The sequence below is a fragment of the Tachypleus tridentatus genome, chromosome 10, assembly GCF_004210375.1.
Source record: "Tachypleus tridentatus isolate NWPU-2018 chromosome 10, ASM421037v1, whole genome shotgun sequence".
In the NCBI taxonomy this organism is placed as follows: Eukaryota; Metazoa; Arthropoda; class Merostomata; order Xiphosura; family Limulidae; genus Tachypleus; species Tachypleus tridentatus.
The window spans coordinates 179,171,344-179,184,336 of record NC_134834.1 but is presented as its reverse complement, the minus strand read 5'-3'; the positions used below and the strand labels follow the sequence as shown (position 1 = coordinate 179,184,336).

At 32.4% G+C, this 12,993-nt stretch overlaps 1 protein-coding gene across 1 annotated transcript in view; it reads right to left on the bottom strand.

Annotated features, from left to right (window-relative positions):
- Positions 1-6,663, bottom strand: part of LOC143228593 (uncharacterized) — a 51,063-nt gene extending 44,400 nt beyond the window's left edge. The window contains exons 1-2 of the mRNA XM_076459818.1: positions 6,582-6,663; positions 5,901-5,946 (exon numbers count right to left, since the gene is read on the bottom strand). Of these exons, the coding sequence (XP_076315933.1) occupies positions 5,901-5,946; positions 6,582-6,663 (128 nt within the window). The remainder of the gene's footprint in view (positions 1-5,900; positions 5,947-6,581) is intronic.
- Between the last annotated feature and the right edge of the window lie 6,330 nt (positions 6,664-12,993).

Sequence of the window (12,993 nt, the reverse complement as noted above, 5' to 3'; positions counted from 1 at the left end):
ACCTCTCTATCAATAGGAGCATAGTACACTCACATGACACACATAACTTCCTCTATGCACCTCTACCAAACTATCACTTCAAAGCTTGATGAAAAAATGGAAGCATCAAAAATGTGTGGGGAGAAAGAGTGGGAAGTATGGTACTTCCCTTTTCTCACAAGATTAGTCAGAATCCCACATTGATTAGGAGGAGGAACTGGTGTGAGGGAAGAACAAAGTACTCCCAGAAACCACCTGAAGGATACCTCCAAAAGTGAGTCAGATCCAAAGATCTTAAGGGAGAAACCACACCACTTCTTAGCTTGGTATACTCTTCATCCATGTGTGGAATGTGTAAGATATCAGGAAGGAAAATGAGAGGAACATATCCAAGTGGAAGGGAGCATGGTAGAAAAGTGATCCTAACCAGAAACAGATATTGTAATTCAATTCCTCAATGAAAAAAGTATGTAAACAAGGATGCACCACTGGAAGTAGAGTGGCTAAGGCATGGCAGACTGTACCTGGTAAGCCCATTATATCCAAAAGCTCCTTGTAGGGTACCAAAATTATGGAAGGGTAGAAGGAAGTTCATATCATCTTTACCTTAAATCCAAGAACCACAGAACTGGAAATCACTTTGATTCTGGGTATGTCACAAGAATTAACTATGAGCTGTTGATCCTGGAACTTAACATCCAGTATTGAAAGTATATCTATCACAAACAATCAGCTTCCTCAACTGTGAAACAGGCCAACACCTAACATTTCAAATGGCCTAAAACAGAATCAGAATAATCCTACATACCTACAACACAGATGGAGAAAATCATGAAAGGAAGACAGAGAACCCAAAACTTGTGTGAGAACTTTTGTTAATTAGTTTATTATAAATCCAACAACAGGCCAATGGGTACTGACATACAAGCTGCAGTATGATGAGGGTTTCCAAATGAAGGGAGAAACTGTATTTTTGACAGCTCAACTCCAGTAGTTATGTAAATGGTATCTGGAGACCTCATCATTCAGCAAGGTGATGGCTCAATTCTTCTGGTAGCTATCCCCTTCTGTTTTGCCCATGCAGTCCATGGGTGATACAGTCTAGAATTTACATGTTTATGGAGCAACAACATTGCAAGGTTATTCACCATCAAGCAATCTTGTGGAACACCCCATCTCACCAGCGAGCACTGTGAAACTATGGAAGCAAGTGAAAATCAACATGGCCATAGAGAGCAGATTTCAATTGAAGAATACCTGGCCAGGAGTGCTTACTATGAATTGGATCCAAATAATAAATAATTAAGTAAGGGGCCCTGAAAGGAAAGATATAAGAAATAGAAACTTACCAAGTTAAAGTTGCACCAAAGTATGATAAACGGTCATAGATGTTAAAAATAAATACTCAAAGAGAAAGAAGCCATGATATGGTGTAGATAAGAGGAAATGAACATAAAGAAAGATAACAGAGACTAATTACAAATCATAATATAACTTAGTATTAACTAATCTAAACAGGTGTATCTTATGGAATTCAACATAATTGCAGATAATATTATTAACAACAAAATTGTGTAAACAAACATTTTGCCATTTATCCAAATAAAAGTTGATGTTGAGTAGATGGAAATTCTCAGCTACAGCTTTAACTACTTGACAAAAACATATGGAACCCAAAATAAGCTAACTGTAATAGCAGTGAACTGATAACCATCTCCTGTTGGCAAAAACACATCATTTTTATATTTTCCATTTTGAAATTGGTAATCTCCAATAACTAATTGAGATGAGACAGATCTATCAAAGATCTGTTTCCAGTCTCTCAGCATTACATCCACCACTATATTGGTACAGATATGTAGACAACACGATTGCGGGATTCACATCTACAGAACACACATTTAATTTTTTCAATCACATTAACTCTATACATCCCAACATTAACTTCACATGTGAACAGGAAGAAGGTAATCAAATATAATTTCTTAACCTCAAAATTACAAGAACTGATACACAGTTTAAAACAGGAATCCACCGAAAAATCACCCATATCAGACTATACATTCCTCGGGACTCAGCGCGTGAAAAAAAAAAAACTCAACATACTAAAAAACCAAATAAACACAGCCATAAAACTATGCTCACCAGATAAAATTACAACCAACTAGACAAAATAAAACAATACTTCATCAACATCAATAAGTTTCCTCCACAAACTGTAGAAAACATTATATGCATACACCTAGACAAAAAGCAAAATCAACTAACAAAAGTAAATAACTACAGGATTTAAAAAATCATGAAACTATATGCAGCTGCATACCATACATTCCTGACATCAGCAGAAAAATAGCCAACATTGGCAAAAACTAGCAATAAAATATGACATTCAAGTTAATACCAAATTTATTCAAAAACTAGGCACAAAACTAAGGTCTATACTGTGTAAAAACTATACTGACAAACACAACACCAACATTATTTATAAAATACAATGTGATAACTGTCACGACTTTATATTGGAGAAACAAGTAGAAAAATGAAAACCAGATTCAAAGAACAGAAAAGGTCATCTTCACACATTTTAGAACACTGCAAATTAAATAAACACAACATAACCATAGAAAACACCCAAATACTAAATAAACAAACATAAACAAATGCAAAATTAAAGAAGCCTTTGTTATACAACAACTCAAGCCCAAAATAAACCAAAACAAAGGAACACTTTTACACCTATATTAATAAATATAATCCAACATCCAAGCATGCCTGCTACATTTCTACACTCAATTACATAACTGCCTTCAAACATGTGGTCAGCTATCAGTCAGTTACCCTTTCTTTTTTTGTGAACCTGACGGTGACTGAAGAAGGTCGAAACCTTTTTCGCTCCTCTACTAGTGCTTTCTCTACCCATACCAGCTGTTTTTAAATATACAGATAACACAAAGCTGCAAAATTTATACTAATTAAAAGAATCATGTTAACAAGAGTGTATGATAACTGATTTCTGCAATAAAGAAGAAAAATATCAAAATGAGACAAATCACATCACACACAGGAAGAAAAGCTGATGGGAAGACAAATAGGAAAACCACATGGCAGGCCTCATAAAGAATGGCCTGGGTTTCTAAAAAATGTGACAAATATAAAATGTAGAAAGCAACCTCATCCAAAATTATGTGGATGATGAATGTAAAGGACATGAAAATGTTAATATTCTACAGATTTCTGAAGGAATCAGTGACAACACCAACCCAAACATCAAAATAAATATGAATCATTTGTCTTAACACTAGCAAACCAGATATGAAACAATTGGGTTTCAGGTTTTAAAATAGTACAGTATTCCCTCGCTATTCGCGGGGATTACGTTCTTTACCCCCCGCGAATAGCGAAAAACCGCGAATATTAGATGCAGTTTTAAAACTTCTATGTATGAGATTATATACGGTACTAAATGCTTCCCAGACACTTTCTAAAGACACTCTTACTCATTAATACAGTAATAATGTAGTAATATTGCATGCAGTCATGTATTTCACTAATGTAGTAATGATAATGTAAACACATTTTAATTTTGTACTGCAACAATATTTTAATCAAAAAAAGCGTACATAGTATAGTTACCCATACTGTATTACTGTACCGTAAAGTCATTTTCTATCGCATTACAACACATGTATTAGAATTGACAGAAAGTGGAACAAATTTAAAGGCAAACTTAGACAGATAAATACAGTACACACAGTTCAGGTAATAATAATACAGTACAGTACAATTCAGTAATAATTGTTCGATAAAGACGTCAATTGATAAAACTGCTTGAGAGAGTAAATACAGACATACCCTCGAAAGCGCTTTTAGTCTCTATGACCTACAAAACCGGTTTACCGAGCATTCGTTTTATGGCGTTATGGCGCTAGCCGGTATACCGCATACGATCGCGATAGGGTTAAGAGCCTAACCCGCGAATATGCGGGGCCGTGAATGGGGAACCGCGAATAGGTGAGGGTATACTGTACACACTAAGCATCCTCAACAATAGGGCTTGCAGACAAATCCTGTTTGTCAATCAAACAAGAGAGAAAATCCTGGAATGGGCAAAATATTGAGCTAGTAGAAAAAAAGGCAAAAGTCCCACAAATTAAGTAACTCAGCTAATACACAAATCAACAATTAACAGCCCTAATACACAGATCAATGATTACCGAAAATGTAGTCATGGGAACTCCATGTGCACTAAACGAAACCTGTGTGAATAAGACCTCCAACTGTAGAATTTTCTATACTAACTTTAGTGTTAAATTAATCAGAGTAAATAAAGACATCTCATTTACAGCATAACTGTCAACATGAAAATTTGGCTTGTGGCAAGAAAACAGAATTTTTATGTAGTTCTTGTGGTGCCTAGGCAGTATGTGGAAGATGCAATAGTTGAGAATTTTAGGTAAAGTGACACATGTTGTACATTGCACCAATGACATTCAGAAAGAAAAATTATGCAGTTGTTGGCAATGAAATTGACTAAAATAAAGCTTTCACTTTTTCAGAGTTAAGTTGATATTATTTAAAATTTCTCTTGAATCATTAAGTGGGGTGGTCCTTAGCCAGGATGTCATATTTTGGGGTGCCTTAGCTAAGAAATCTACACCTATTGCAGATGATGACAGAAAATTAAGTATTATGTTAAAATTATCTAATTATTTTACTATCCCCTCATAACTTTGAATACATCTTCTGACCCATAGAAAAAGTAACAAGGTAAGGTATTGTATAACATAAATGTATGGGATAAATGTTAAGACAGTTTGTTCTAAACCATACAAAACCAAGTTTGTATAAAAGGCTTATTTAACTTTAAAAACTTACCAATGAAAAATGAATAAATCATAATATCAAAGTAAATATTACTACTAATTAAAATGAAAACACTAGAGAAAAAATATACTAAAAAAAATAACAATACTAAGCAATGACAGTTATTATGTGAAACTATTATTACAGTTATTTCTTAACTTGTATTTATCTCATACATTTAAATACTACCTGTAATAGTTCAAACAACAATTTATGTTCAAGTTATGCAATAACAAATGGTTTACAAAAAAATACATGGCAATGAATCAAGATGTTAAAAATAATGCTCTGAGCATGATTTCAACCAAAGACCCATGGAAAATATCAGTGTTTAAATTTGTTGCTCTTCCACTGAGACATCAGAACTCTCCACTCCTAAGCAGATAACCCCATAAAAACTATTACAATATCAAATACATATTCAAACAAGGCTTAAATCTAAACTTACATCTACAACACAACATATTCCAGTTCTCTTTCAGGCAACAGCACATTGACACACATTATTCCAGTCACAAAATCAAGTATAGTCACAAATGGAATTCATTAAGCTTAAATAGCTCTCAGAGGTAGGATGAGTACTAGCAAGGTCTAATTAGAAGACTAGAATAATAAAAATTCTGCCTGACTAGAGCTTAAACTCAAAACTCTTAGACAGTGATCAACCAGATAAGATAACAATACTCAAAGGTCAAGTAAATAACACCAATCCTGACCATTACTGCATTTTAAAATATTATGATTTTTATAACTCATACAAAGGCCATAGTACAGGAATCTTAAATATACCTTGAGCCTGAAGTATATGTAATTACACCTATCCCCACGACAAACGTCTTCAGTGAATTATTCATTTAACTGTCATAGACTAACAAATGGCCAAACCCCTTGTTAAGAAAAACTACTATATTAGCTATATAATACTATTTTTTGAGAATATGACATTTGATAGTTAGTTGATGAAGTTACCTGCCCTGCCCATAGATAAATCCAATTAGAAAAGAATGTAAATAAAGCTGATAATTTCACATTATTTATGACAATCATGTTTTACTTACATTATTTGAAAAAGTTCCTTCTGTTGACCTAGCTTGTGTTTGTTTACTAGGAATTACTGGAGAGAAACCAGTGAATGGCCTAATAAATAAACAATACATCACAATGTTGCATGTACTTAATGTCAATGACAGTACACAAAATTTCAAAACTTGATGTATTTAAAACAGTTTGAAATGTTTTCATGAGACAACTCAATAAATAAAGAATCTTCTTAGAAGTCTATTTTACAATCAAGACGTATGGAAAATTGCTTAATAACAACTGCATAATAACTTAAATGATTCATGATCTCACTAAGACAAAAGCAATAAAAGATTATGTGTATCCCATAATGACAAGTTAACATTTTCCTAAAGTGAAAATGTATTTCCAACAATACTTTACCTCTCTGACAATACAGCTATTTCTCAATCCTCAGTGTTTGTCCATCTAAGCATTGAGAATGCTTGCTCCAGATGCCCACAACTCTAATGCCTGGCAAACTGTTATATGCAAATTTCTCCACAAACTTCAATGTTCTCTTTATACAGTACCTAGATAAAAGCACCTCATTTTGATAATGTAATCACTTTTTCAAGACATAAAGCAGCTCTTAGTGGAAGGATAGGCAGTTTCAGCAGAAATGAGTATTATTGGAAATACATTTTCAGTTTAGGAAAATGTTAACTTTCAAAACATACACACTTCTGCTGATAATATATCTGGAATCTCACACTGAGAAAGTGGAGGGGCTCGTGCAGACAGGATCCATACAGAAAGCATTTGTACAGAACAGGAGTATACCAAGGTAAAAATAAAGATGATATAGAAGTGGGAGAGCCTCACTTCATTCAGAACAAGTATGCTCTTCTCCCAAAACCTTGTTTTTGTATCAAAGGTGGAACAGAATATAAGTAACCATCAGTATATTCCAGCTCCAACCAGACAGCTAAGATTCCACAACTCAAAGTTGAAATTAAAAGTTCATGGTACCTACATCCCAGCTTGGTAGCAAGAGTTATTTGATTACAGTGTTATATAAACAGACACACACTCACGCATATGTACTTTTGATTGGATCCCAATCTGCAGCCAGAGAGCAATGGGTTTTGAACCATCAGAATCATAGAGAGAAAGTAAGCAACACTAAATTAGGCAGACTTTCTCCTTTACCTGAAGAAGTTCAAAAGGCAACAATGGGAATGATGGGATCACATATGCTGTAATAGTAACATTAATCCTCGCTCTCCAACCAAGAGGTCAAGGAGGATTCCATTGATCCCTGGAATTATGGAGCAGATGTGGAACATGTGCTCAAACAAGGACCTAGGATGGAACCACTTCAGGTTTGGAATTATGATGAGATAGTGTATCTCCTTCCATGAGCAATATATGAAACCAACATCAATCAAAGAGAAGGGCCATGCACAGCGTAGTGTTAAATCTGAACCAAAGTCATGAGTAGGTTCATGCAGAGGCTGGTACCACTAATACTGACATCTTGGAAAAATATCCAGGGACCCCAGTAGGAAGGCTCCCAACTTTGCCCTCTTCACCACTCCTCTAAAGTGTTTGAGGAAGAGTCTTCATCTGTCACCTCAATGGCTGGAAATTGGGGGTGATAAGGACTACAAAGCTCCACTAGCAGAATCTCGGGGGTAATAGGTATTGGGGAGTCCTAAGGAACAGTGCTCTGGAAACTGTGCAATAGGTGAACCAAATTCTCTACATTTTAAAAAGCAAATCAACCTCAATTTATTTAACCTGAAGATTGTCAGGGATGTGCAGAATCCCCTTTAGGTTTACTCATGATAATCAGTGATGGTGATTCATGTAAATATGGTTATTCCATCCTGCAAGCACCTAAATAGTCTTATGAAACACTCCATTTTAACAGATCCTGTTGCAACCTACAGTAATTATAGTGAAAAGAGTTACTAATACAGAACTGAAAACAGAAAGCATACCTACTTTGGCAACACTCACCACAGAATGGGATCCAGTGAAAAATTAAGGGACCCTGGAAATAAAAGAGAGTATATGATTAAGGAAGATACACAACTCTGATTAAATCAAACAGATGTGGTAAAAATAGCTACAGAGGGTAGATGAAAACCCTCAGAAGAGGATACTGCCATAGCATGTAAGTAACAAGATAAGCAAGTATTAGAAGAAATTTACATAGCAATCTATACAGTGCCTTCCAGAGGGAAATTCAACTGGGCAACTAATGACACAAAGATATGATTAATCTGGTGAGATGTGACATACAAAAATTTCTTCTCCTGTAATGATAATTTATATGCCATGTGAATCAATTTGTGAAGCCACCTCTTTAGGGTAATAACAGATAAGTGGTGGTAAGTTGAAGGATGTCTTCTTCTGCCAGCAAGGAAGGAGTACAATCATATGCAATTAAAGTAACATATAAATACAGTAAAACCTGTCTAAGGTGGAATCCCACAGGACCGAGTAAAATTTCTGGCTTAGACAGTGAACATGCATTTTCTTAATTACATATAATTTTTGAGCAGAACATTATACTTGCTTGACTCAAGGGAAGTAACATGTTTGTGAATAAAGTTAATATACTGTTTATGCTATATTTATTAGAATAAGAACAAAAATAGACATTCAAAATATACATAAGTACACAAAATATTAATCATATTTATTTGAAAAAAGTGTCCAATTTCAAATGTTTCATTTTTTTAATGGGCTTTCTCATCCAGTTAAAAGAGAATGCCAATTCTACAGCCCTTTCATGAAGTTCATTTTCCTCTTTCATTTTTGCATACAATTTGCTAGCACTAATGTAATTTAACACTTGTGATGAAGTAGGAATTTCTATTTCCTCACTATCTTTTCCATTTTGTTCATCTTCTGAATCTCTCACACTGTTACCATCTTGTGATTCTATTATATTTAAATCAATTTCATCAGTTTCTGTTAAAACATTCTTCTCAATGTTCACAAAACTTTCCACGTTTACAGAATCATCTGTATCAACCTTCTCAACAAGAGTTTAGATTTCACTAGAATCATCATAACAAACAACTTCTTCACAATCTCCGCCATTATAAAGAATACATCAACAGTTTCAAAAGCATTTTATTATGCATTCATGTTTTATGCATTTGATTAAATGACTTAAGAATGCAATTGCATCTGACACATCAATTTTCATGGTAATTTCAGATACTTTCTTACAGTCATCCAAGTTTGCAATAATATGCTGAAGCATTAATTTTCTGTATTTCATTTTTATAAACTATATAATTCCATTATCTAGTGGCTGTAGAACTGATGTTGTACATGGAGGTAGAAAGACTAAATTAACATTTGAACATTGAACTTTTGAGTGACAAGTTACATTATCTAGGAAAAGTAGAATATTCCTATTTTTTTGTTCCATTCTTTTGTTTAATTTCAAAAATTCCTCAAATACAGCACATGTCATCCAAGCTTTATTATTTTGCTTTCCATTCCATACAAAGTTCATTCTACCTTAAATTTTTGAAACAGCACAGATTTTCACTTTTACCTATTACCCATGGTTTCCCATCAGCAAATACGACCAAAATTACAGTCAATTGTTCTTTCAAATAGCGACCTCAAGAACATTTTTCTCCTTTAATTTGCAACGTTTTATTGAGTAGAGCTCTGAAAAACAAAAGCTGTTTCGTCTGCATTTGCAATATCTATTGGGTTGTAATGATGAATAATTTGACCATAACCCTAATCCTATATGTATTAAAAGATTACATGCATATTTAATAGCTTTTTAAAAACAAATGAGGGTATTTAGTACCTTTTTTTTAAAATGAAGGTATTAAGTAAATAGATAGGAATTTATTTTTTTTTGTGAGTACAATTTTGCACTTAAAAGATATATATTTCTACAAATCATGAATCTAATTTAACTGCAAAAATAATGACAACAGAAAAAGAAAAAATATATTTAACCAATACTTACAGTGACAAAATGTCCAAGAATTTATTAATACTTAAACAAATTATTAATTAAACAAGAATTTATTAATATTTAAGGAAATTATTAATTAAATGAGAAATTAATATTCAATCAAAAACATTTTATCAGGTTCTAATCCTACTTGTTGATAGATGAGGTAAGTGAAACATAGTTTTCTGTCCGAATTATACAGGTTCTACCAATTAGAAGGCCTTTTATAAGAGAAACCTTAAGATAATACTGCAAAATTTTGATATTTCTGGCTTGTACAGATTTCCACCCTATAAAGTTTCCAGCTGAGACAGGTTTTACTGTATAAATGAAGACTAACAGTAGAAATGCCAACCATGTTCAAAGTCACAATGCAAACCATGAATGATCACAACACTCTTATTCATAGAAACCAGTGCAGAATACTTTGTTGAGAAACAGTGATTACATTACCTGAATGTGACACTTATATACAGCACCTAGATAGAGAGCACACCAAAGTTGGTAGAGAATTTTGCAAATTAGGATTTATCAAGGGCATTTAAGTGTGGTATGAAAAACTAGAACAAGCATGTTCAATGCTAATTAAAAAGTTATAAATAATAAAAACATTCTAGAAAAGAGAACTAATGTGCATGTTTAGTAGTAATATAATTACTTAGTTATAATGCACCTATCTAAATCCCCACTGAGCTTTAAAGAAAATTAAACCTACACTGTGTTCAGCCCACTTCAGAGAGAGCATCACTTAGTCCCAATATGGAGAACTGTAATTACAAATGTAATGAGTTCTCTTATGCTACATTTGATGATTAACTTTATCATCTATGAATGTTAATTACATTAATCAGTGCAAATTAAAATTATTGATACACTAAAATTACAGTTAAATTGATTAATGTAATAAAAAGAAACAGCCATTGTTTCCAAATATTACTGCTTTCAATTATTTGATCTATACAGTAATAAGAATTATAACTAGGTTGGTTAATGTCACAAAAATAAATAAAGTCAATGCTTCCAATTATTCAAATCAGTCAGTAAAAAAAAAAAAATCATAATTAATTCATGAAATTAAATAACAAATCAAAATTAGTATTTATGATCATTATGTGATTGGTTCTAATTACTGGATGCTTGGAAGAAGCAGAAACAGTAATTATCATAAATGGTAACTAGTTAAGTTGAAAATATATTAATTAGTCTAAAACACTGACACTATTAATTTCCATTATTGTTATTTTCAACTATTCCATGTTTGTTCAACATAACCAATTTATGTCAGAATTCATAAAAATAATAGAGTAACTGAAATAAACATTTCGCAATTATTATTATTTATAATTAAGACTATCCAGGCAATCAAAATGTTATGTTTGTTTACTGTTATATGCAATGTTACAAAATTAATTAAATGGTTGCCTGTGCTTTGCCCACCACAGGTATCCAAACCAGTTCTTTAAATGTTTTTAACCATTTCCTTAAAATAATAAATAAAATAAATTAATCAATTAATTAGCTCAACAATTAATAACTTAGTAAACTCAGTAGCCACTAAGTTCTATTATTTTTATGTGTGGATAAATCACGTTTTCTGCCACCAATTTTTTAACTCTTATACACTACAGTGTAAATACAGTTTTTTTATTGCACTCTTTCAGTGTATTTGTAACCTAAATAGTGACTAATAATCTAGGTTTAAATTCATATATGTTATATAACAAAACAAAATCACCAGTTTAATTATCTTAATAAACCAAAATCATGCAGTATCAGTCACAGTATATGTGATTAGAATTTCCAATTTTTCAGTTAAATCTTTAAATACCTCTAACACAATTACTTCAATATACAAAGGTTCAACACTAAAAACAATTTTATTGTTTACCATGTAATTCCATTAAGGTATTGAACAATTCACTTAAACAACCCTATGAGTAATATCACAGAACTTGCAACAGTTAACTATGTACATAACTGATAAAATCATTTTTTCTAAGTTAAATCTGAAAAACAATTCAATGATTTCATCTTATTACAAATTCTTCCTATGGTTTATTCTGTTGAACTCATTCTCCTCTCTCTGGTATAAGAGTAGAAATAAAATAAGCTGCACTTAATACATAAGAAATTAGTTGTTTGGAACACACTAAATGGAATTACTTATCAAAGATTGTTTAACACATATATGAAGACTCAAGACAAAATTATTTTGATCTACATCGATCAACTCACAGATTCTGAGAGTTATGAGGTAATATTAATAAAATTGTTAATGGTAAATTGTTTTTTTCTGTTTTTTCACAAATACTAGAAATATTTTCAGTATGTTGCTTAAATTGGAAAAGCTGTTGGTAGTTAGCAATACTGTTGGTATCACTGAATCTTGGTAAAAGGAAGATAATTTAGAATATTTTAAGATGTTTTATAAAAACTGAATTAATAAAAGAAGAAGAAGAGAAATTTCATTTGCCAAAAATGAACTGAAAAAACCTTTGAGAGAAATGACATCATAAAGCTTACTGATAGCATTAGCTCTTTGAATATCACGTTGTTTGCTTTGGAGTTGCAATTTTCTATAATAAATCACTTTCCTGGTTAGTAGCCTACAGGATAACCTAGGTTTAATTTTTCTTCCAAATAATGATAATTATTAATTCACTTTCATCCTATTTTTCAAATGTGATCTGCTGTCATCTTCAAGTAAACCACATGAAATACTGTGTTTAGTGATAATGGCCAAGATATCATTTTGGATATCCTTGTTAGAAAAGCTGGCATTTTATCAGTTCTTTACAAATCAATTAACTGTTTGAATAATTTGAAGAGAGGTATTAAAAAAAAGTTAAAACTGACTTTAATTCTTGGTTGACTGAGTGGGTTGTCAGTAGCTAGAGAGGCAGGATGTGAAGCTAAGTTTTTGTTACCAGTAGTTGGATACCCAGCAATCAGGAATGATTCTTCAAATAATAAATACCCAGCAGTCCACAAAAATTGAATACTGATAAGCTATGATCACCTCACACTTAACTTAGCGAGTTAGTAATAGTAAATTAAGAGACAAATTTGTCTTCAAGCTCAATGAAATGATCTGAATAAAAACTTTGTACTAAAAAATAAATACCAATCATCATTCTTATTTAGGGTTA